Source organism: Parambassis ranga, chromosome 19, assembly GCF_900634625.1.
Source record: "Parambassis ranga chromosome 19, fParRan2.1, whole genome shotgun sequence".
Lineage (NCBI taxonomy): Eukaryota > Metazoa > Chordata > Actinopteri > Ambassidae > Parambassis > Parambassis ranga.
The window spans coordinates 4,146,768-4,172,172 of NC_041039.1; the positions used below are offsets into that span (position 1 = coordinate 4,146,768).

At 44.7% G+C, this 25,405-nt stretch overlaps 1 protein-coding gene across 2 annotated transcripts; it reads left to right on the forward strand.

The window, feature by feature from the left end:
• The first annotated feature begins 148 nt into the window (after positions 1 to 148).
• Positions 149 to 25,099, forward strand: srcap (Snf2-related CREBBP activator protein). 2 transcript variants are annotated; one of them, XM_028431659.1, is made up of 33 exons: positions 149 to 379; positions 1,831 to 1,907; positions 2,176 to 5,270; positions 5,975 to 6,235; positions 7,885 to 8,070; positions 8,166 to 8,306; positions 8,486 to 8,675; positions 9,368 to 9,537; positions 9,805 to 9,898; positions 9,993 to 10,082; positions 10,272 to 10,445; positions 10,569 to 10,789; positions 10,920 to 11,097; positions 11,225 to 11,361; positions 11,759 to 11,928; positions 12,813 to 13,142; positions 13,229 to 13,415; positions 13,515 to 13,684; positions 13,857 to 14,011; positions 14,130 to 14,345; positions 14,585 to 14,749; positions 14,872 to 15,027; positions 15,130 to 15,459; positions 15,715 to 15,890; positions 16,080 to 16,393; positions 16,504 to 16,706; positions 16,800 to 16,969; positions 17,634 to 17,830; positions 17,920 to 18,034; positions 18,412 to 18,537; positions 18,625 to 18,801; positions 18,907 to 18,990; positions 19,105 to 25,099. In XM_028431659.1, the coding sequence occupies exons 3-33, from the start codon at positions 2,415 to 2,417 to the stop codon at positions 23,743 to 23,745; spliced, it is 12,780 nt and encodes a 4,259-aa protein (XP_028287460.1). In that variant the 5' UTR covers positions 149 to 379; positions 1,831 to 1,907; positions 2,176 to 2,414; the 3' UTR covers positions 23,746 to 25,099. The 2 variants fall into 2 exon arrangements, with proteins under 2 accessions (XP_028287460.1, XP_028287461.1); XM_028431660.1 differs by having other exon boundaries at positions 14,133 to 14,345.
• The last annotated feature ends 306 nt before the right edge of the window (positions 25,100 to 25,405 follow it).

The window sequence follows — 25,405 nt, forward strand, 5'->3', positions numbered from 1 at the left end:
CGATTTTTATTAATGCATTTTTCATTTATAATACTCACCAGCACCAGCAAATAACGTGCAAACTATCAGAAATGACAAAATTTCAAGTGGCGCGCTTGATTACATCTCGCGAGATTTCCGTGTGTTCTGTACTTTGTCAGCAGCAGCGGTCCTCCACCATTTCGCTGCGTAAAGTCTCCTCCCCGCGACCGCTACATTCTGCGCCGAAACCCAGTCTCTCCCGGTCCGTATTTTAACTTCTTCCCACAGACCTAGTGGTACCTCGTTGGGTACCGGGAGACAGTTTGGATTACTAGCATCACGGATTGAGTGCGATTTTGCGCGGATGACGACTCCTTCAACGAGAATTTAGTAAAAGAAAATTGGTCGGAAATTTCAGGTAGGTGGGAACTTAAGATGGCGGCCTTGAGAGGGAGGGGGGCAAGGAGGAAGTAATGGGGGACTGGAGGGGGACTCAGACCAACGACAGGACATAACCAGACAGCTTTTCATTTGAGATAGGATTTTGAACAGGTCGCCTCAAATTATACTGATACGACAGTGAACCAAGACAGGACACCGGAACATAAAGACATAATACACAATCAATTCTAGTCTAAACTGTGCTCAACGAATTAAATGGCTTTCATTTCTGTACCGTCGCTTCTAAAAAGACAGCCGTGGGCTGGTGTGGGTCCCCCTAAATCCCCCGTATAATCATTGCAAAATTTATATGGAACTTTGTACGATTGATTTTTTTCTCTTTTGTATATTTTGTCATACAGTAATAGTTGAAAAGTGCCTGTATCTGAATAGTTTTAACCATTTTTATTTTTTCTAAAAGAGATTTGACCCCACGCAATGACGTCACGAGTGATTGTCCCCCTCTCTAGTGCATGCAGAAGCGGGTTATAATGCGACTTTTCATGTGTTTTTATCTCACACTGAAGCAAGTTATCAAATGTGTCTGGGATAAACGAGCTCCTTAAAAGCAGGAGCATTACATAACCGCGGAAGGGATGGGGCGCCTGCGCATCAAATGAACGCACCCTACTAACTCGTCTAGCTCGCTAGTTAGCAGTAGGCTTTCTATTTAGTGCCACCCAAGCAGTGTTATTGTAGAAGCTAATGCTAGCTAGCTGATCAACACCGGCAACATTAGGCGTTCACCTCTTTAATTGTATGGCTTTTATGAAGAACACAGTCCCGAGCGTGAGCTATCACTGCCATTCTCGGATGAGAAATGAAAAAGTCCATATATTTCACATTATCTGCGCAGACAGAGCTCAGACAACCGTTGAATAAAGATTTTTCAATTCTTAAAAATGATGTACAAGTCCAAGTGGCGACAAGAAGTTACAATGAAAAACGTGCACATTCATGAAGACATAGATTGAATGACTGAAGGCCCGCGCGCCTGGTCGCCGGCTTTTAGCTTGAGAGCGCGTGCTGCAGAATTCCTAACATCTTCCTGTGGGCGACTGCAGCAAAGGCAACTTGGAGCTACAGCCAGCGGAGTTGCCCGTTTAGTGCTGCTGTATATATATTTTTTACTGCTGCATGATAACCCACTCATACACAGCCACATACACAGTCCCTAGCAGTATTTTTGCTAGCGTAGCTATGCGCTCCTGACGCGACATGTTACCATCGTCCCACACATTGTTATATCATTGTTTACTAATTGAATATGTAACAAAGCAAAGCAGATTTTTTTGTACTCAAGGTTACACATAAGATATTATCCTCAAAGTTGCTGTGCAGATCAACAGCACAGGTTTTTACGAACAAAAACGTGTGTTGCTCCATTCAGTTTAGTTACCATGCATTTGTGTTTTTCTGCCACCTCAGAATATGTGGAGGGGACCCTAATTTCAGCATCCTGGAAGTAGAAAGCACAGAAGATCTGTGTCTCACACCACAGACAGGTGAGAAGTTGCTTATTTGTCTGCTCATGAAGTTTGTTTTGGCATTTACATTGATGCTCTAATATGAATGTTTGGAATGTTTTGTAAGCTAGTAAGTCAGACAGCTTCTAGGTAATGAGGTAACAAGTATTTAAACAAAATAACAGTAGCACATTGAGTGGCCTTTCTTTTTGAGTTGTCTTATGTTGCTTCTGTATTTCTGTTAAGCATTTGAGGAACTATCCCACCTATGTCCAGACACTTTGTTAACAGCCTGTATCACCCGTAGGTGCAGTGTGTAGCCGGGGCAGCACAAAGGAAGGAAGTTCTGGGGAGGAGGCGGTGTGGCAGCACGCCTCTCCGGCTGTGGATCCGCTGGGTGGCAACCCCCAGGCTGCACAGAATGTGGCTGGGGAGTCACCTCAGCATGCCCCGCAGCCGGTTGCAGCTGCCCCCCGCCCAGTCCCTCCGTTCATCACTCCGTCCATTGTGCCATCACCAGAGAGCAACAACTCAGCAATCACCGGCATGGAGGACGCCTCTCCTTTGCCCGAGACCCTCCCCATCAGCAGCGATTCTAAGGATGTCATCTCAGAGGAAGTCCTTGCTAAAGAGAGCGTTACCGAAGTTGTCGGGGTTGCAACTTCCTTGCCAACATTCCTCACTGAGGACTGTAGTTCCTCGGCTGAGATGCAAAAGCTGCCAGCCCACCATTGTCCTCCGTTCGCCTCACAGATTGACACCACAGTGCAAGAGTTGCAGTACTGCTCACAAACTGGTAAAGAGAAAAGCCTCTCAAACAGTCAGCCACATCAGATACAGCCACCCGGACTTGTGGTTATTACAGGGACAAAGGAGAATCAGTCTGTCATCTTGGAATATAAACAGGAGACTGGGACAAATATGGAACTTGGAAAAGAGCACACAGGCAAAACCCAATCTCAAATCTGTCTCGCAGCCTCATCTCCCTCTGTTCCACAATCAGGTGTTGGCTTTAAAGTCCACGATACCACTGTACATGGAGCTATGGAGCAGTCGGGCACAGATCCAGCTGCCCACACAAATCAAGGCAGCCACATACTTCCTTCAGGTGCTTCAGAACAGCCAGGTGATCACCAGAACTCAGAATTACCTGCGCACCCATTGTCCTCAGCTGATATTAAGGAGGTTAAACAAATTTATTTGTCAAAAACACAACCTCAAATTGCCAAGGAGATCTCCAATGATGCCGAAGCACATTCTTTGGAATCCGTTGAGACTTTGCTTGTTGACACTTCTAACAGAGAAACACAACCTCATTCAGCTGAAGTACCAGAGACCCCAGAGGCAAGCGAATTGTCTCCTGGATTATCCCCTAAAAGCCCACTGTCCAGCAGAATCCCCCTTGAAGGAAAGCAGGTGGAGAGTAACGTGGAGGAAGAACAAAATTACATGACCACTTCCTCATCTGCTATCACAATGCTGCCAGAATGCTTCTCCTCGCAGGAGAGCTCCTCAAAACCCTCTGCTAAGTCCCCTCTGTTTGACACAGGCCTTGTTGTCTCACTGCAGGCAGGGGAGGTTGTCAAAGCAGAAACATCTCATACCTCTGATCAGGTCCCTACAACAGAGACATCACTGATTGCTGAGATTGTGCATTCTGCGCAGGAAATTGTGGTTGTCAGAGAGGAGGCTCATATCAGTGGGGACTGGTCCAGCATGCACCTGAATCAGAGTTACCTCCTACAACGAGAAGATGGTAGTGTCTGTGAAGCTGCCATTGTTAACGAACTGACTTCTGCACTCTCTGGGGAATCAAAGCTCTATGAAGAAAGTGTTCAGGCAGATATTGAATTAGACTCACAACCTGTAGAAATGTATGAGTTTTGCGGCCTGGTGGAGGAGGTTGCTGAGGAAACGGTCTGTGCCAGTAGTAGTGCAGAAATGCCTCACTCTCCAGGATATGAGGTGAACTTATTCAATGCGTTACTAGATCATACAGAAGAGTACACTGTCAAAGGGGACCTTGACTCATCAATTCACACAGTTAGTGAACGTGATGCCATCATAATTTCTCAGCAACCTTCATCGAGTGATATAAATCAAATACAGACTTGCTCTAACAATAATTTGCCCACACAGAACACAGAAGTAGCTGCAGTTGGAACGCATTTGGTATTAGATGCTAACCAAGCTGTTGAAGTGGCACACTCAAGTGAGGTGTGTTTAGTGGAAGTAGCTGCTGTTACACCTGACTCATTTACCTTTGGACAGACAGACACCAGTGCACAAATTGGTGCACATTGTTCACAGGTCAATGCAACAGTCTTAGACCAAACAGATGTAAGTGGTTCTGCTGTAATTCAAACAGTTTACCCAAATCAGGCAGCAAGAGCAACAGCTGGTTCATTATCGCTTGTGTCCCCCGTGGTTACTGTTACCAGCGAGAACATAGGGATGCAGTCATCCGTTGCTGTTTCAGTACATGTTTCTCATGTAGAAAACCAACAATTTCTAACTCAGACCCCAGAAGTCACTATTGTAAGTGCCACAAAACCTGAGGTCTGTGTTTCTTCTCATGAAGGGACCAAAGATACTCCTGCTTTGACAGAGACTCCATCACAGAGTATTCAGAGTGTTGGTGTGCCCGCAGAAACCAAACCAGAGACTTTTCATGTCAGTCACTCCTCTGGTGGTATAAATCCAAAGCTGCTCCTTCTTAAACCGGGAGAAACTCCACTCCTGAAACACCCACCCTCCCTTTTGGCACAGGTGTCCAAGCAACAGAATGTGGCCGGCAACTTGGCCTGTGCCCACAGCTCTTGGTCTGGCACAGTGTCCGAGGAGTGCCTTCCACAAAGTAGCTCAGCAGCAGACTGTTCAAGTGCGTCTTTGGCTCTTAAGAGCCAGAAAGATCAGACTCAGTGCTCTGTCAATAAAACTTCAGTGGCAGCAGATCCAATCAAAGTGCAGCAGCCTGCTGTGAGCAGCAGCAGCTCTCTTCAACTCAACCAGACTGAATCTGTCCCTCCAACAACTTCAAGCAAATCTGAGGCCTTAACTCTTACCAGAATATCAACAAACGAAACAGATACTGCATCTCAACATGTTGTCACCCCTGCCAATGTTTCTTTTACCACTACACTCGACCCTGTGGATATGTTCACTGCATCAGTGCAAAGTGAATGTACACTCAGGGTATCGCCCATTCTTGATGACCCTATCAGCCAGCCTGACTCCCTCTATGTAGAGGAAGAGAGTGAGGACATGGATCAGGATGAAATGGCGGGAGAAATGGAGGTCCTGGAGGCTACCTCAGGACAGATCAGCAGTCCAGAGGAAGGCAGTGATGAAGAACCTGACACAGACAAAAGTGAGATGACCACCCCCAGCTCATCACAAAAGGTATTTTTATTAACTGGGTGCATCAGTGATATCATTAGAAACAAAGCAACAGCCACTGTGTTAGGCTTCTTTTAACGGTTGGCATTAATTTAAGAAATTGTAGGTGCATCTTCATGTTTCAGGCAAAGATGTTCTCACATTCTCTGAGCTTTTAAGCGTGCGAGTCAGCTCACGGAACACCTTTTAGACTCTACAAGTCCAGACGCCTTGCTTCAATCTTCTCTACGCTCCCTGTAGTCGTTTAACTTTTAATTCGTTAGCACATTTGTTATACCAGCATGTCAGCATTCTGCATGCAGATAGTTTTTTCTAACTTATGTGAACACTTATGTGATTTTTATTATGTAGCGATTTATTGTGGCTGCATGCTAAGCCATGTGTGTTTTCCAGCATGCACAGAGCAGGACAGACAGAAAGGCAGTTATCCATAGGGTAAGAGGTGGCTATCAGTCACCCAGTCAGCCTTACTTTAATAAGACACTTCCTAGTCAGTGTTTTAACTTTTCTTTATACGATTGCATGAGGAGAAGGCTGGCAGAAAGTCATTGATGGCCACTAATTCTGACGCATAACCACAAATGCTTCTCAAACACTTGTTTTAATCAAATCCTTGCATGTGGCTTTTATCTAGCTGATCTGGTGATTTTATTTTTTTTACCTTTTCTTTTTTAATTTCCTCTCAATCCCTCTGTGTTGGCTTTAAGGTACTCCAGTGGATTGCAGATAGAGTCTCTGTGAGTTCGTCTCCCATCTCTCGCTCCTCATCCTACCCAAGTCCAGCACCCACCCCAGACTGGTCAACACCACGGCGGGAGAGGTCATCACCTCTGCGGGGCCCACACGGCAAGTTTGTTTCTCCTTCCTCTGTTGGTGGATACAGTTCGTCCATGTCCACACCTGATCAGTCCACCAGTCAGAGGTCCCGTGGAGAACGTCACACCGACATGGCAGAGCTGGCAAAACATGTGAGTAAGCCTGGAGATTTATGGAGGATTGTTTTTGTTATCTTTGAATTTGACAATATGCCCTTACCTCATTTTGCTTTACCATAGTGACTAAAGCACAGCTATATTAATGATGGCTCAATTCCTTTTAGGATCCCAACCTGCAATTTTAATACTAGCCTATAGGGCATCAAATTTTAATTGCAGTCATGGTTTTGGCTTCCCACAATTAGATTATCGCAATATTCAAATTGTGTGCTCTGCCAATAGAACGCAAAACAAAAGGAAATGAAAGACTGATTAACATTATGGATGGTTGGGTCAAAACAATGATAAGCTTTAAACATATTTACTCAATAACACATGACAGTACACAAACAAGTGCCTGTCAGAGTTGCCTTTCCTTTTAAGCATGCATGCGGACTATGCCCACCTCATTTTCTAAGTAACAGGTTACTACAGCTGTACACACTAGTATGACTAGTAAGTGGGAGACTTAGATTAGATTAGATTAGATTAGATTAGATTAGATTAGAAGAAGGATGTTAATGAAACCTCAAATGACAGCGTTAGAGAAAAAGACAACCAAACGGACACAGCCCAAGGTGTAAAAGTTCAGTTGTAGAGCAAGTAGAGGGGGTGAATTCTGGACAGAATGCAGAGCAGCTTTTGAAAGGAGGGAGTCGTCCATTGTCCTGCTACAGTTTTGCTGTGGAACCATTTACACCACAAGTGTGAACTATGCTAAAGCCCACGGATGGGCAGTATTTTGCCCATAAGCCCTTAAAGTCGGCCCTGCTGGATATACACAGCGCATCAACAACTACCGTTGCACTGCAAAGTTATAATTTATTTATAATTTACGACTGATATGAAAAATAATTGTAAGTCTTTTATCGTATCGCTTAGCCCCGCTAAATAGTCATCATTTCTGATAATTCCTTCTCCTGTACTGCTCTCCTTCTCTAAGCAGCCACAGCACGTCTGACACAGAGCCACCCGCTGTGAGCTGTATGTGTTAATAGGACACTCAGGACAATGTCTGCGGCCCAGACTCTCCTGAATATAGGTGAAAAATGAGCAGCATGAGCAAACATTTGTCCATCAGCAGGAATATAGCACAACATGGATGTAAAAAAAGAGATATATTTCTGTGCAATAAAAATACTTTTTGTCATTAAACGTTATTACCATGATAATCATTTTGGCGATATTCATGCACTCCCTTGAAATCCTTTTGAGTTTTATATTGTAGTTGCTTGATTTGTTATACTCTAGCAGGTTGTGGGTATCTTCACAATTTGATAAGGCATAGGTTGTAAATCCACAACATGCACTCAAACACATGTTGCAGTTTTCTGTTGTATGAGAACAATGAAACGAAAGTGTGACAGCAGTGGAAAAAGCCTCTCTGCCACAGCATGAGTGCTGCTGTCATCAAAAATGTTGATGGCTGCAGTCTCCTGGTGTTTTCTCCAGCTGATAAGAATCGTTTGGTCATGTGCAGAATGTATCGATCATTTAACATTTCTTGGAAAACTGAGCTCGGGTTTGAGCTTCACCATTGTTTTCCAGTCAGTGTGAGTTTATTATGTGTTTTCATGCACTTCTTCTCACTGATGTTGCACACATATGTCTTTGGGATTTACTGATTCCATTGTATCCTGTAGGAAGCAGATATTGAGCATCGAACCCAAGCACTGAAGCGAGAGGGCTTCTGGTCAACAAAGCGCCTCACTCGCCTGACGGAGCCTCAACGACCAAAAGTTCACTGGGATTACCTTTGTGAGGAGATGCAGTGGCTCTCTGCTGACTTTGCTCAGGAGAGGCGGTGGAAGAGAGGGGTGGCGAGAAAAGTAGGACATGTTCATTGTCACAGATCTTTGTGTGTTATGTATCTAGACATGTGAAAAACATGGTGTACTGTCTTTTTTTTAATGGCTGTTGCTAGGTGGTACGAATGGTGATGCGACACCACGAGGAGCTGAGACAAAAAGAGGAAAAAGCCAAGAGAGACGAGCATGCTAAAATCAGACGAGTAGCTTCTTCAATTGCAAAGGAAGTTCGGGCCTTCTGGAGCAGCGTAGAGAAGGTACAGATGATTAAGCATAAAAAAACAACCTGGTTTAGCTTGAAGCAGTGGTAACATAAAAGTTCATCTGTATCTGTACTTTTCAGACAATGTTAGCATTCTTTATTAATATTTTAAAGTGGCCAAGAGCAATTTAATCTGTATTAAGAGTGGTGGTGTTGTATTTCTTGTGCCTGAAGGTGGTACAGTACAAACAGCAGTCCAGACTGGAGGAAAAGCGGAAGAAGGCTTTGGACCTCCAGTTGGACTTTATTGTTGGCCAGACAGAAAAATACTCTGACCTCCTCAGCAAGTCGCTTGCACCCAGCAGGCCTGCTGAAACCGTCTTGACTCAACAGAAGTCTCAGCCACCTTCCATCGATGAGGATGGTGAGAAGCATTTCCCTAAATAAAATCATGTAAAACCCTGCTCCTTTATAAATAGAGTTCACTGTCTCCAAGTTACTCAGACAGCTTTCAGTACTGATTCATTGTTAGAGACAGGAACGTTGTCATAGCTACACTAAATCTTCTTAAGCATCCTCAGAGGTAAAATTTATAGAAACTGAAAGCTGGATTTCGCTGTCAAGGTCACTGTATCTTTGAAAGAATTGTTGTTTTCTGTGTAAATCCCCTGACTATATGATCTCAAATACATTTTGGCTGAAGATGAGAAGTCCAGTTTTACAGAGCCGTCCAGATTATTATGACTTCAACTGCTTGGAAACCTTCAGGCTTAGTCTGCTGCCCATGTAACCGGCGTGGAGATGAACAGTGAGAGTCCTTAGTTGGCAGGAGCAGAGATTTGGCAGCTCATTTGCGTCATTAGACTTGTCACACCTTCATTTTATAACCTGACAGGGTTTTGTGGTGCTAAAGTACTAAGCTATTCTGCATAACCATAGCGGGAAAACAACAAAGCATGCCTCAGCCTTAATACACTTAGCAAACACCTGGAGGTTGAGCTTTTATGTGAAAGCCAACCAATTAAAATGTAAGACACTAAACACATCAGTGTATATGAGATACACTTCAGTCTTTATAATGCTTTTTTCATTTCATAAATTTTCTTTGTCCTCCAGACAGAGACTTTGAACCTCCATGTGAGGAGGAGGATGATGAAGAGACCATAGAGGTGGAGGAGCAGCAAGACGGCAATGATGCAGAAAGCCATCGGAGGGAGATTGAACTTTTAAAGGAAGAAGGCATGCTGCCCTTAGACCAGCTTCTTGGCACCCTCAAGCTTCCGCAGGTACCACCGCAAACAGCACTGCGTAAATGTCTATGATTGTATGCACAGGAAGTGTAGATTCTTAAATCTAAATGTGTTATTATTGGTGTGAAAGAAGAAGATGCTGAGGATAGAGTTAGGTGGAAATAAACTGTGGCGACACCTGAAGGGCCAAAGGTAGAAGTAGAAGAATAAGACATATTACAACGTCAGTGTCAGTGTTATTTCTATGGAAGGGAAGGCAAATGTTTATATTTTATGTAATGACTAAATTGTTGGGTTTCGCAGGATTTGGGCTCAGATGAAGAATGCTCTGAGGAAACCTCTTCATCCGGAGAGGAGGATGAGGAAGATGGGGAATTCACTGCCAATGAAGAGGATGGTAAGCTTTCACATTACCCTCTAGTCTTTCTCAATTAAATATTTCTAAGTGTTTTTTTTTACTTTTCTTTACCTCTCATCTCCCTTGTTTTCAGCTGAGGATGAGGAGGACACCATAGCAGCCCAGGAGAAGGTAGAAGGAAATGTAAATCATGCAGAGGAGCTTGATGATTTAGCCAAAGAAGGTACATGCTCCTTTGTTGTGGACATTTTCATGCACATAATAGAAAGAGTACTTAATCATGTTAAGAATGTGGTTTGTGTATTTTTATGTCTAAAATTGTCTAATCTGTTTTACCCTTAAAGCCAGGTCATGATGCTAAGAAGCAAAGTGCTTATGTCTGATCCCTGGCGTGTTTCTGCTCCCCCTCTAGGCGATATGAGCATTGAAGAGCTGCTGGAGAGGTACAAAGGTGCCTATGCCTCAGACTTTGAGGTGCCTTCTGCTTCTGGCTCTAAAGCAAATTCTGATTCTGAGGTGTCCGGGGATGAAGAGGTGGAGACCGAGGAAGACGAGAGTGATGTGGAAAGCAATACATCTTCCTCAGGTATTTATGCTTTTATAAATTTATTTATAATTTATTGCTTTTATGCTGCCTCTATGATAGGCCCAACTTTAGGGTTATGATTATAAGTTAAATTGAACCATAATCAGCTGTTTTTCCTTTCAGATTCAGCAGGAGAAAGTGCAGAAGATGAGAGTGTGAAGGATGAAGAGGACAGTGAGGAAGAAGAGGATGATGAGTGTGGAGATGAAGGGATGGAGGTTTTGTTAAAGGAGGGAGACCACAGTCCACCTTCCTGCAGCTCACGGCCAAAAAAAGAGATCAGTCACATTGCTGCTACTGCAGAGAGCCTGCAGCCCAAAGGCTACACTTTGGCTACAACAAAGGTCAGTTGTGAAAATTGAGAACAGCATTTTATATATTAGATGGAGATCAGTTCAACTGTTCCAGTTACAGAATTGTTTGTTTACTCTTCATCCAGAGACTACAACTTTCTTGTCCTTTTTCCTCTAAAAGGTCAAGACCCCCATCCCATTTCTGCTTCATGGCACATTACGTGAATACCAGCACATCGGACTTGACTGGTTGGTCACCATGTATGAGAAAAAGCTTAATGGCATTCTGGCTGATGAGATGGGTCTGGGAAAAACCATCCAGACTATTGCTTTGCTTGCTCATCTTGCCTGTGAAAAAGGTAAGAGACTGGCTGTTATGCATTTTATACATTCAGAACTCTAGTGTGTTACTGCTTATAGTGCAGAATTTGAGTTTCCTTTTTAAACTACAAGTGATGATTGTTTAACAATTGATTTGTCATTTAGGTAACTGGGGCCCTCACCTGATCATCGTTCCCACCAGTGTGATGTTGAATTGGGAAATGGAGCTAAAGCGCTGGTGTCCAGGGTTTAAAATCCTCACTTATTTTGGCAGCCAAAAGGAGAGAAAACTAAAGAGACAGGTAATGAGTTTTTCTACTTATTTCCATTGCGCGCATGCTACAGTCATATTGTGCCACTGCTGGCTTAACTTCTGCAATGATGTGATGTAGTGACACTTTAAATTACCTGTGTTAATTGTTGCCATGCAGCTTGTGTTATTGCCTTGTTTTGTTTTCTCCCTACTTCCTGTGGTTTCAATGCCTATGTAATGTAATTAGACCCTTACACTGCAATTATTGGTGTTGACAAATATGCATTGTTCCAGAAGAAATAAACAGATACACCGACACAGAGGTTAAATAAAAACGTATTTGACAGATATTGTAGTGGTTGACTTTCTCAAAGGGACAACAAATTGAAAATGTCAGTAACTTCAAAAATGAGAACCACACCATTGTTTTCCTTTTCTGTTTTTAGGGCTGGACAAAGCCTAATGCTTTCCACGTGTGCATAACTTCATACAAGCTGGTACTGCAGGATCACCAGGCCTTCAGACGAAAGTCTTGGCGGTATCTGATCCTGGATGAGGCACAAAACATAAAAAACTTCAAGTCCCAGCGCTGGCAGAGCTTGCTAAACTTCAACAGGTCAGTAGAGCCTGTGCTCACTGCAGGACTCTAAATAAGTACTTTGTGTGGTTTGTCTGATGCTGATGCTTATATTCCAGGGTTTTTCCAGGCCCTAAATGAGGTGTGAAGTGGTTCGATCACTAATCATGTGTAGGAAAACTAATTTTATATGCAGCGCTGATTTAGTTCTAATAGTTCATTAAAGAAAATGCCAGTTATTATGGTAAAGCATATTTTCAATTGCCCTGTTCAACATAAATATGAAGTTAAGAATTAATTCACACAGCAAAGATGTTCAGTGTACAGTGAAGGTCTGACTCATAAAGCTGCAGCATAGCAGCACAGTGCACAGATAAAATGTCATGTTATCCTCATCATGCCTGAGCCTGGTACATTCCCTTAGATATTGAAGATCAAATCCACTGATGAGTATAGGCAGATAGACGAACCTTAATTCAGTAAGCATTACAGTAGTAAAAATGCCTGTGGTTCACAGGTTGTGGAGTCAGCTTGAAAAAGGTAAAATACAATAAAACTGTACAGGTGTAAAGGAATGAAGCTGATGAGTACACAGGTGTGCTCATGACGTAATTACAATTGCGTGCTGCAGCTTTATTCTTTAGCAGATTTACCAGCATCTGCCCTGATATTGTGCCACACTTGGCACCAAGCTGGTGAACATAAGTTATTGGGGCCCAAACCTCGTCCGAGCCGCAAAACACCTTCCTTGACGATGTTTTGCTGCTCCCCCAAGCAGCTTCATCAGTTCTGCTTGGAGGAGCAGGGAAACGTATTCAAGAAACTCTACAAGTCCTTTTCAGGTGTACAAAAAATTACAACAATAATAATATAATATAAATAAATCTTACTCTCAAACCAAATCTCTCCTCTGCCAATCACAGCCACCGACGACTGCTGCTGACAGGAACACCTCTCCAGAACAGCCTGATGGAGCTTTGGTCCCTCATGCATTTCCTCATGCCACACGTCTTCCAGTCCCACCGTGAATTCAAAGAATGGTTCTCCAATCCGCTGACAGGAATGATCGAGGGCAGTCAGGAGTACAATGAAGGTTTGATAAAGAGGCTCCACAAGGTGCTGAGACCCTTCCTGCTCAGGAGGATCAAGGCTGATGTTGAGAAGCAGATGCCCAAGAAATACGAGCATGTGGTGCGCTGTCGCCTTTCCAAGAGACAGCGATTCCTCTATGACGACTTTATGGCACAGGCCTCGTAAGTTACTGATTATGTTTATTATTTATCTTTTAAATATTTAAGACTCTTCGACTTTATAAGCTTGTTTTCTCTCTGATTCACAGAACAAGGGAAACGCTGGCTAGCGGTCATTTCATGTCTGTAATAAACATCCTCATGCAGCTCCGCAAAGTGTGCAACCACCCCAACCTGTTTGACCCTCGACCAATCCAGTCACCCTTCATCACGCAGCCCATTATTTTCCATACAGCCTCTCTGGTGCAGGATGCACTGGAGCTCCCTCCATTAAGGGTGAGCAAAAACGCTTTCATTTGGCATGAAAGAGTGAATTGGTGTCATCAACAGAGTGATATTGCGGCATTGAGTCTGAAAATGTTTTTGTGTTTTCAGTGCTGTGACCTTTCAGTGTTCAACCTTGTTGGTTTGGAGAGCCATATGTCCCGATATCAGGCAGATAATTTCCTTCCACGCTACAAGGTCAGCCGCCAACTCATCCAGGAGATCATGGAGTCTCCTGAACCCCTTCCAAGACCCAAACCAGTGCGCATGAAGGTCAACAGGTACTCAGTTCAGCTGTGGATGATCAAAGAATTTTATAACTGCAGTGCCCCTCACAGAATCTCTCTGAATACATAAACATTTGTACAGTTAGAAAGTAATAAATCCATATGCTTGTTAAGTATTTGTTTTATGTAATCATAAACATGCAATCCTTAAATGTCTCTGTTTCAGGATGTTCCAGCCGCCTCCTAAAGGTGATAATCGACCAGTGCTGCTAATGAACAAACCTACCTGCCCAGTTCCTCCTGCAGCTCAGACACCCAAACCTCCAAATCCAGTCACTGAAACCACCTCAGCTGCTGCACCTGCTCCTGTAGTTCAGCAAGGCAAGTGGATGTGGAAAGAAGTAAAATTTGTCATAAACACAAAATTATGCATTCAGAAAGCAAAATTCTTTAGAAATGGACTCCAGTTTGTAACTGTAGATTTCGCCCTTCCTTTTAGTAGTGTGTTCAGTGGCAACGACACCACCTCCTCGCCCATCTATACATCACACTGCTCAAACTGCAGTAAGAGCAGCCGCTCCCAAACCAGTGCTGACTGTACGGCCTCCTACGGCTTCCTGTGCAGCCAGCATTACAGCTCATTCAAGTGCAAGCCCCAACACAGTCATGCCTCAAAGGGTCCTGCTCAGTCCAGATATGCAAGCAAGGTTGCCCTGTAAGTAGATCTGTTATATACTTAGATTATATTAATTCATTTTTCCTATAGACAGTGTTCTGGGAACCATAATGGTAGCACTTGCAGTGACTTATACAGCAAATTACTGAGAGAGATCAACTGGATTACAAATTAGCTGGTTTTCAAATTCAGTGAAAAATTATTAATTAATCTACATAATGTTGTTGTAAAGACTGTTGTGATTAAATGTATTAACTTGTTGCTGTCATTTCTTTAAGCTGGTGAGGTGGTAAGCATAGCCCAGCTTGCCTCCTTGGCGGGGCGACCAGTGTCATCATGTCAGGGCAGTAAACCAGTCACCTTTCAGCTGCAGGGCAACAAGCTGACCCTGTCCGGGGCCCAGATTCATCAAGTCCCAGCAGCTTCCCCACGCCCAGTTCAAGGTCAGTGTTAATCCAGCAATGTTTACGTTGGGTTTGCTTAATGATAAATGATATGTTTGAGAGTTACTGGAGAATTTGCAGTTAGTGTCTAATGCAGAGTGTGATTCACTTTCACTCTGCAGGTAATGTGATGCACCTGGTGTCCAGCGGGGTGCAGCATCATCTCATCAGCCAGCCTGCCCAGGTGGCTGTCCAAAACACAGCCAGCACACACCCTACAAACATACCCTCCTCTGTTTCCTCTGCAAATCGGCCCCTGCACAATGCATCCTCTCAGGGTATTTAAACTTTCCATACCTGAACACACACAAATTCCCCAACTGAATCAAACATTTAGTTCAAGTGTTGATCTTGTTTAAAGTTTTTCTTTAATGTTTCAGTGCCCACGTCCATGGTGAGCAGTGCTGGAGTCGTGAAGATCGTTGTGCGTCAGTCAGCAGGCAAGGAGGGTGGGCCTGTGCCCACCCTGGCAGTGGCCCCTTCTCCTCGTATTGCTCTCCCGGCCTCCTCTTCCCTGCACCCAAACGCCAACGCAAACCCTGTCAGGAACACTGCTCCACTGCAAATTGCCCAGCGCACTGCTGGTCCTGCTACCGCCCACTACACTATAGCTCCTCCCAGAAACCCCAGCTCAGCCCCAAACCAATCCCAACCCACTCGTCCTGTCCTCAAAGTAGTTCAGCCTCCTCCAACAAGCACAGAGCAGCCAGGTGAGAGAATGAACTTGAGCTACTTTTTCTCTCTGCTGTAAGCATGCAAATCTGGGTCAGATCTTTAATTAAAGGCAAGCACACAGAGCAGTTTGAACTTAAAACGAGTTTGCTGTGAAGTAATGACTTGTGAAGTGTGTTTTTTTTTCCACAGAAAAGTTTAAGCACCTGGCAAAGCTTTTGTTTTTTTAGACTGAAATGGACTTCCATGGACAATCCATGGGTTCTAATATTCTTCCTTGTCATGTCATTTAGCTCCAGCTCAGGTGACAGCCTCTTCATCTACGTGTAAGTCTTTAGCATCACCAAAGGACGGTAGTGGCAGCAGTCAGACACCAGTTACCACAAAGTCAAGGCCTGTTCCAAGTGTGAAAGCCAATCCTCCACGCAGAAAACTCCCTCGTCCACCTCCCCGCTCTCCTTTTCATATGGTGAGAAAATGAGTGAACAGAGCTTTTCAGAGTTTTCCACAAACAACATTACTAATGTTGCCAAGATAAAACACACTGGGCCTGTATTATCATCTCTGCTTCTGCATAAATGCTTCTTAAAATTTCTGTTTTTTTAGCCACTGAAAGTCCAGCACCTTCACCTGTCTGTTTATTTTTCTACTTCAACAGTCATGGTTGGCAGATTGCCATAAACAGCAGCGTGACAGCAAACTGGATTTCCTCATTCGAGTCAATGAAAACCACTGTGGGGCGAAGCCTATGTATGGCCAGGAGGTTCTGGATTTCCTCACTTTCCTCCCTGGTCTTCATCCATCACCAGCTGCCCTGAACCCACAGGGGGAATGGGGCCGCTCAGGCCACAGCAGCTGTCTTTTGGCACAGCAGCAAAAGGAGTGTGACTACTGGGTTTGGAGTCACACTGTCAGACAGGCCATTAGCAGCATTGAAGAACGGCTGGAGCTGCTCAGTGAAATTATTGACAGGTAGGTAACTGGTCACCTTTCTTACATGATTCATTACTGATGAGTGCTCTCACTAAGGGTAAAGCTGACTATCACTGAGCATAAATGTGTTTTTTTTTGTTTATGTTTAGGTTTACATTTGTGATTCCTCCGGTGGAAGCTCCTCCAATCTCCATGCACTGCTGCCATCCTCCTCCATCTCTGAGCCACAGACAGAGCATCTTCTCCTCCACACTATCTTCTCAAGTCGCTCCGCTCACTCGCAGCCTCCATCGAATTCATTGTAACATGAGGACTCAGTTCCCTGATCTGAGGCTTATACAGTATGATTGCGGTGAGTTGTCTAGCATGTTATAAAAATAAGCAGAACAATTTATTATTAAGTTTAATGATAATTCCATTCTGTGTTTGTGACTGCTGTGTGCAGGTAAACTTCAGACTCTCCACACACTGTTGCGAAAGCTTAAGACAGGGGGCCACAGGGTGCTGATCTTCACTCAGATGACACGTATGTTGGATGTATTGGAGCAGTTTCTCAACTACCATGGGCACATCTACCTCCGTCTGGATGGCAGCACCCGTGTGGAGCAGAGACAGGTTATTGCTGAATATTTCTACGCAGTTTGCTGTAGGGCTGGGCGATATAGCTTAAAAATAAAAATCACATTTTTTTTTTCCACATGAAAACTGATTTATGATTGTCCCCACGCTTTCCTAAAAACAACACATTTTGAAAATGATTCTTCCAACATAGCTGTTTTTAGCAGGTGTCTGCCCCTCAGCTGCATGTCTCTGTCATTGAAGGATGGACTTATGTTAGTAGATGCTAGCTAATAAGTTAGCTAAGTAATGAGCCAGAGAACCAGCATCAGTAATAAAGGACATAAAAATCACAGTGCGCAGCATCCAGTCTAAACTCTCGGTCCAGCTTTAGGCTACAGTCCTCAGCAGCATTCAGTGTTCTGTCCGGTAGATCTTGTATTAACGGTAAGAGCTCTCACTCCTTTCTGGGTCTGACGCTGCAAAACCGAACCACTTAAACTGCCTTTTTAGGGGCGAGCTCTTCTCTGCCAGCTGCCATGTTGTTTAAGTGCGTCTTTGTCAAATACAGGTGGGGGAGGGCTAAGCCCACTTTTAATGATTTTCATAAAAAAAACAAATTGTCCTAAAGAGCGAACTTGATTTGATAAAGATGTATTTATCACCCAGCCTTAGTTTGCTGATACTCAGTGCTTATTCTCTGCCTGTGTTTCTCCTACAGGCCCTCATGGAGCGCTTCAACGCAGATCGGCGCATCTTCTGCTTTATTTTGTCAACACGCAGCGGAGGTGTAGGAGTGAACCTGACCGGGGCCGACACTGTTGTTTTCTACGACAGTGACTGGAACCCTACCATGGATGCCCAGGCTCAGGATCGCTGCCATCGTATCGGTCAGACCAGAGACGTTCACATATACAGGTAGCGTTCAGATTTTTTTTTTTTTTCTTTTTTTTTACAAAGTCAGAATAGACGGTGTGATTTTAACATGTATTTTATGTTCTCTTTAGGCTGATCAGTGAGCGCACAGTCGAGGAAAACATTTTAAAGAAAGCAAACCAGAAGAGAATGCTGGGAGATATGGCAATCGAGGGAGGAAACTTTACCACTGCCTTCTTCAAACAGGTATTTTTATTTTATTTATTTTGTACATCTCCTTGAAATAAAGCACTTCTCTTATTTCTAATCACTGCTTTAATGTTTGTGGCTGACTTTCATAACTGGCCTATTTATCATGTGATGATGAATCATTGGGTTTTTCCAGATGCATGTTTGTGGGTGAGTGCTTGATGACTGAGAAGCATAATTGACTGCAGTTACTGGCACCACATTAAGAAATGTATCATTGCATAAACACAAGCTCTCATCCCTTATATTTAAAGCTGTTTAGCTCTACCTTTTTAGACAATTCTTCTTTATTTAAGTATGAGAGCCAGTCAATGATGCACTGGTCTTCTCACAGAACCATTTTGAGTGTGTCTGACGCTCACTTTGTTCCTCAGCAAACCATCCGAGAACTGTTTGATGTGAATGATGGTGAGAAGAGAGAGGTGGCAGTGGAGCTATCGGTGCCTCAAGCTGAGGAAGAGGAAGCTGTAAACAAACAGAGCACCACCATTCTGGAGCAGGTCAGACATTTACTTTAATGATCAAAAAGTGGCTGTGTTTCTCAAGTCTTTCACATTGAGGTGACCACCTTGGTATGATTCCCATAGGCACTTTGTCGTGCTGAGGATGAGGAGGACATTGTTGCAGCCTCTCAGGCCAAAGCAGAGCAGGTGGCAGAACTGGCGGAATTCAATGAGAACATCCCACTGGATGATGGAGGGGAACAGGAAGAGGTGGAGGAGCTCTCCAAAGCTGAACAGGAAATAGCTGCTCTGGTTGAGCAGGTGAATAATTATGCACTTGTTGCTTTTGAGGATTTAACTGAAATCCAGCATGAAACATCTGTTTCTGTTTGATTAAAACACACTTCATCCTCTGCTTAACTTTAGCTCACTCCCATTGAACGATATGCCATGAACTTTCTGGAAGCTTCCTTAGAAGATGTGTGTAAAGAAGAGTTGAAACAGGCTGAGGTAAGGCTATATGTGTGGTCGGTTTTATTTAAAATTAAATGTTAAATTAAATATTTTTCAACTTCTGTAAAAACCACACCATGTATAAACACTGTCCTGCTGGTGTGTGTTCAGGAGCAGGTGGAGGCTGCAAGGAAGGGCCTGGACCAGGCCAAGGAAGAGGGCCTCAAGCTTCATGCGTCATCTGATGATGAAGACAATTGCTTTGTGATGACACAGCCTTCCTCTGAGCCTGCTCATCCAGCTCAAGCCCGCCGTGGTCGCAAACCTAAGGACAAGATTGCCACTTCCACCAGAATGAGCGGCCGACTTCGTGGAGCCTCACCAGAAACTGAGCCTGAGCCTAAGACGCCTAAAGAAGTGCCTGAAAGACTTCGCTTTGGTCTGAGAGGACGAGGTGCCAGGGACATCCCAACAAGCACAGACCATCACAAAACCTCCCCATCAGCCCAGCCACAGGATTCCCCCAAAACATTGAAAGCGTTATCTCCTGCCAGAGATCACCAGACAAACAAAACCAGGATTCAACCAAACCGCTCCCATTCCAGTCCAGTGCCTTCCTCTCCTACAACCTCTTCCCATGGAGGAAAACAACAGTGTGCTGGAGAAACTGATGGCAAGAAGGGGAGAGAAGAGAAGGAGTGTGAGAATGAGAGGAGGATGTCAGAGTCGTCGTTGGAATCCAGCTGCGCAGCGGACCATCAAACAAAAGATGACGACAGTAAAGACCACAGTGCAATGTCTCCCCCCTCCATTAGTTCCAGATCACCTCGAAAACGCCAGTCAGCTGATGGTGAAGTTCTGCGGGGCCTGGTTGAAGATTCCCCATCAGCCAAAGTCCTGCGGAAGCTTCCAGGGAGGCTGGTCACAGTGGTGGAGGAGAAGGAGCCCAGAAGAAGGCGGCGACGAGGAAGCGGCACTGGAGGTTCTTCTGAGGAGGCCGCAGTGGAGGAGAATGCTCCTGGGTTTAGTGACGAATCCAACAAAGACAACACATCACCAAGTCCTGACAACAAAACTAAGGTTACCAAATCCCCTCAGGACCAAGACTCAACCCCAAACCTGTCTGTGCACCCACAGCCTGTCAGAGGTTACCCTCCCTATTCCCCGCCACATCTCTCCCCTGACATGCCGGTGCTGCGAAATCTCCCTGTGCGGCGCAGACTGGAAACCGAATCTCGCATGGCTGCTCAGATGGGAGAGCAGCAGCATCATCTGGGTCGAGGAAGGGGAGGGAACCAGTCCAAGAAAACGGACACACCACCAGGCAAAGATGCTGCTTCATCTTCTACAGACTTAAGTGTTAATTCTCTTGTGACACCCTTAAAAAGAAAGAGGGGCCGGCCCCCTAAAACTCCCCCTAGATTACCTGATCATGACAGCACTGTAACCCCTTCACCACAGCCCACCTCACCAAGTGAGGAGGGAAACCCCCCCATGTCCCCAAAACGTAAGAGGGGTCGTCCCCGCAAAGATTCCACAACAATACTAGACACTGTTAGTGAAGGACAGAACTCTGACGTGTCTGCTGCATCGAAAACTGATTCTATTGCAGAACCAACCGACCAGTCAGAAGGTCCGATTGCTTCTGTTTCCAATGCAAGTCAGTCAGACCAGTCTACCAAAGCTGAGGACACTAAGGCTGATGTTTCAGCTGCTGCTCCAAATCCAGCCTCTGGAACAAAGACAGATCAAACTTCCACACTACTCTCTGCTGCACCCCTTTCTCTAGCTGCCTCCACCCAAGTTGTAAGTTCACCTTCGGTCAAGAGTCCAGATGCAGCTACGGGGTCTTTTGCATCCTCTTATGCCATTAACCCCACCACTGCCACAGCTCCAGTGGTACCTGTTGGCACAACCTTTTCACCTCATTCAAGTGCAAAAACACCACTTGTGGTTTCCACAGTTTCTGAATCTGCTACACAGCCAAAATCTCATGTTTCTACAACTATGACAACAAGTCCAGACCCTACCAAACCCACTCCAGTTCACACACCAGTTGTGTCATCAGCACCAACCGTCACAGCACCATCAACAGCAGTCACAACAGCTACTACAACAGTATCAAAACCTACAAGTGTTACACCAGTGAAGTTGCTCACATCTGCTGTATCTGTATCTGTGCTGCAAGCTACATCTTCTACAGCTACTGCACCCTCCCCCCCACTGGAGGACCAGAGCGCTTCATCAACATCATCCAGCCCAGCTACGACCTCACCAAGGTCAACCCCCTCAGCTACAGCTCCAACCGTGACCACTGTCGTAAAAACAGTCCAAGCTAACTCAACAAACCTGACAACTCCAGAAATCCATGCTAGTCCAGTTAGAACAGGTCCAACTACTCCATCAGATGCAACAACAGCTTCAGTAAAAACAGTCCCAGCTAGTTCACTGATCTTTACAACAATGCAAACAAGTATATTAAACTCTATCCCAACCGCATCTGACAAGACCCCTACAGGACCACCAGTAACAGCCCCTGCACTGTCTTCTGTAAATACAGCTCCACCTTCTCCAGGCAAAACAAAAAGTAATGTGACAACTACTACAAGTCTAACTAAACTAATCTCAACCTCAGCAACAACAACAGGCATCCAAGTGGTGACACAGCTTCAGGTGACAACAGAGCCTGTCGTCTCTACAACAGCATCCACTTCTGAACCTCGTCCTATATGCTCTCCTTCCCCAACTACAAAATCTGCCAGTGTAAGTACACCTCCTGAGACAAAGACTGTTGCAGCGTCTTCATCACCCCGAACAGAAGAAGTCAAAATGCCAACACCTGTAGCTGCATTTGCTTCAGAACTACACACTTGTACTTCTACTGCAGAAACAACTGTTAAGACCGCATCCCCAGTAACAACTTCCACACCAGCTCCACTCGCCACTATTACATCATCCCCAGAAAAGGCTGTTACAGTGGCCAACGCAAGCATTGCAACTACCCAAGTGTCCACTAATACAGATGCTACAACCAGTCCAGGTCCTCCTGTGCCCATCCCACAAACTACTTCAGGCATCTCTCTACAAATCTCTGCATCAACAGGTGTCAGTGGAGAGGAGTCCATGCCAGCTCAGATTGAGGCCCTGTCACAGGTGCCTAGTTTTTCTTTAGCGCTAACACAGAAAATGTCCCCTGCTAAAAGTGACTCGGACAGGGTGAAGGAAATGGATGAAGAATCTGTGGAAGCTGAAGCGAAGGCTGGCAAAGAAAAGGATGACAAAAAGCAGGATATCTGCAAGGCTCAGCCTAAAAGAAGAAAGGTGGATAGTTCTTGTGAGACCAAAGAGTCTGGGATGGACAGAGCAGGGGAAGAAGAAACAAAGACAACAGCCAAGCCTCAGAAAGAAGAGTCTAAACAACCAGCAGTGGAGGAAACCATCGAAGTTTCCAAACTTGCCAATCAGAAAAGATCAATTAGTCGCCAGAGCAGCCAGGAGTCGGCATGTTCCTCATCACCATCATCTGAGTGCTCTACATCCACCCTGACTCGCCACGCTCACCACAAGAGGACCTATGAGAATCGACATCCTACCAAGAGAAGGCGAATGGATGTCACATCAGAGCCAGGAAAGGTGGAGAAAAAGGAAGAGAGTGGTGAGGAAAAAGAGGAATGTGGTGAAAAGGACCTTACTTCCTCTCCCTCCCGAAGGAGGCGTTCAAGGTCGTCCTCTTCATCGTCTGATTCTGACAACCCTGAGAGTGGGAATGAGCACCGGCTGACTCGCTCTGCTAAGCGCAGGCTGCAAGATCAGGAGAAGGAAAAGGGCAACAAGGAAAGACGAGGAACAAAGCTGGCTCGCAGCTCAGACAGAAATTCATCCACCAATGCCAACACATCTACAGGAGGAGACTCGGGCAGCGACACATCTTCTGTTCGGATTGGTAGGAAATCTGCAGGATCTCAGCCTTCACAGGACAGTAAAGCTCAGACAAACTGCATGCCTGTGTTGCCTCCTGAGCCAGAAGTTCTGGGAAAAAGGTGCTCTGCTCTCAATGCAGCAGCCAAACTTCTAGCAATGAAAGGCAGAGTTGACACCCCAGGCCACACCCCTCGGAAAGACTCAGGGGGTAAGGCTGCTGGAACCTCCACCAACCCCTCTGACAAAAACCAAAAGCCTAAATGTAAAAGTGTACCAGCTTCTCCTCAGAGCAACGCAGCTTTGACTAATAATAAAAGCAGTGGCAGCAAACCTCCAGCACCCAATCAGACAAGCCGCTCAGCATCCCGCTCCACCAGACAGTGCCCTGGTTCTCTGGTTCCACCTCTAGAGGTAGAGTACAAGAGGCCTAAGCCAGAGGAAAAGGAGAGCAGCAGGAGGAAGGGAGACGCTCAGTCTTCATCGCGGGGCCACAGCGCCTGCAGCAGCATGAGCAGCGATGGTGAGGGTGACTGTGGAGGACGCAGCAGTAGAAGCCGCAGCAGCAGCAACAGCAGCCAACGCACCCACAGTATCAGCTCTCAAAACATGGAGCGCAGAGGGTCCCGCTCCCGTGCTGCTTCCTCTGGCAGCGAGCGGGAGAGTGAGCGCAGCACTGAGCGGGCAAAAAGTGGAGACAAAAAAGAGAAGCAGGGCCAACAAAGGGACAGCAGGAAGTCTCACAGACTCTCTCAGGAGGTGACCAGCAGTTCGAGAACTGAGGAGACGCCGGACAGGGTGCTGCGAAGTGTTGCAGCTCTTGCGGCGGTGCAAGCCCGGTCACCGGCTGCAAGCACCCGCTCCTCAGCAAGTCAGCAACGCCACAAGACATGAGTGCCAAAGGGAAAAAATATGAGAGCATGTCATGGCCTCCCAGGTTGCTGCTTTGTCTGCATTTGTAAAGAACGCAAGGGAACTTGTGTGCTGCATGAGGTGGGGACCTCCCCTCCTCCTGGGCCCTCTCCCTTTCTGACATGCCTCTTCAGCTGTTGACAGCTGGGGGAAGGCTCAGGGATGTTGGACTGACAGTACAAATAAAAGCAGCACCGTTGTGGTGCGTCTGTAACTGGACTAAGTCGTGGGGCGTGGGGGCAAAGGTGCAACAGGTAATTAAAGGCAAGTTGTTAGTTCACACTATGTACTGTAATCATTAAAGACTGGAATTCTCACATCCTCTTAAAATGGGATTATTAATCACCCTCTGGGGTTATACATGGAGCGTCATCTGTGTGACATTTAAAACTTTTGAGTGACCAGTTGTATTGTAAGTTGGAGGTTTTAGAAAGTTTGGTTTTGAGAATTTCATCAGCTGTCCTGACTAATACTTCTTTGTAGTCAGTTGATAAGTTATGCATATTTTATTATTTCTTCCAGGATATTAGGAAGAGAACAGATCTGTCAATGTGATCTTTGCTGCACTATGCTGGAGCTCGTCTTTGCTTGGGCCCCTTTTTTCATGTCAGTTTCTGTTTATTGGATTCATTTAAATCCAGCCTTGCATTTCTTTTTGCACATCTGACAATGTGGCCCTCAGCTTTTGTGGTGTAGTGATACATTTGTTCATCCGCTCAAGTCAGTTAATTGGTTCCTGGTACCTCATCATATATCAGATTTGAATATGTATAGTTGCAGTTTTTTTTTGCTTTACACCACATTGTCCCAAAGGCAGTAAACATTCTGGTCCACTTTGTTGTGTATTTATATTGAAAGGACGACTACATGTTAGTGAAATTAATTGTGCCTCTCTGGCCAAATGGTTTTGAACCTCAGATTGCCTTGTAAAGCACCTGAAGCAGGGGTGTTAAGCTTTTTAGTTTAAAAAAAAAAGCCAAACAAAAACAAACCCCAGCCCCTTCTGTGTATACTTCAAGAAGCACCCCAGGCATTAGTGCTACCAAATTAATTGTATTTTTGTCACCATCACTTTATTGCTCTTGGTTCATGTAAAAAATAAATACAAAAATGTTAATAAAATGACTGGTACAGTTCCAGATGACTGTAAATTTGTCAATTTACTTATATATTTTGAGCAAAAGGTGATATCTGGTGGGGATGGATAGTTTCTGGTGATGGTCTTATTTTTGATTTGTCTCTTTTATTTGTTGCATTCCTTTGATCCCTTGTAATTCCACATTGTTTTACTTGAAAATTAAAAATGATTACAGTTGAATAAAAAGACCAAAAATTAGTCAACTGTGTTGTAGGTTTGTTTGTGGATGTGGAAAAAAATAAATATCAGGACAAATACATAATAATAGAACATGAATTTATTTTAAAAACAAATCTCTATTAAAATAAACGATGACAGCCATAATTGGAGAGTAACAATGTTACTGCTCTGTCCTCCGTCAGCCTTTTACAAAAAAAAAAAACATTTCAGCAAGAACTGGACTTTGAACATTTTTGACTAATTTGTCTTGACAGATTTATTTTACATTACTGCTTCAGAAACAGTGGGACAAACCGGTAAAGAAAAACAACAACAGGTAAAAAC

Excerpts from the sequence above, each read along its gene's own strand:
- srcap (XM_028431659.1), top strand. The coding sequence starts at position 2,415 with ATGGAGGACGCCTCTCCTTTGCCCGAGACCCTCCCCATCAGCAGCGAT. Across the intron at positions 9,899-9,992 it reads CACTGCCAATGAAGAGGATG|CTGAGGATGAGGAGGACACC; the intron begins GTAAGCTTTCAC and ends CCTTGTTTTCAG. Across the intron at positions 14,346-14,584 it reads TATGCAAGCAAGGTTGCCCT|CTGGTGAGGTGGTAAGCATA; the intron begins GTAAGTAGATCT and ends CATTTCTTTAAG.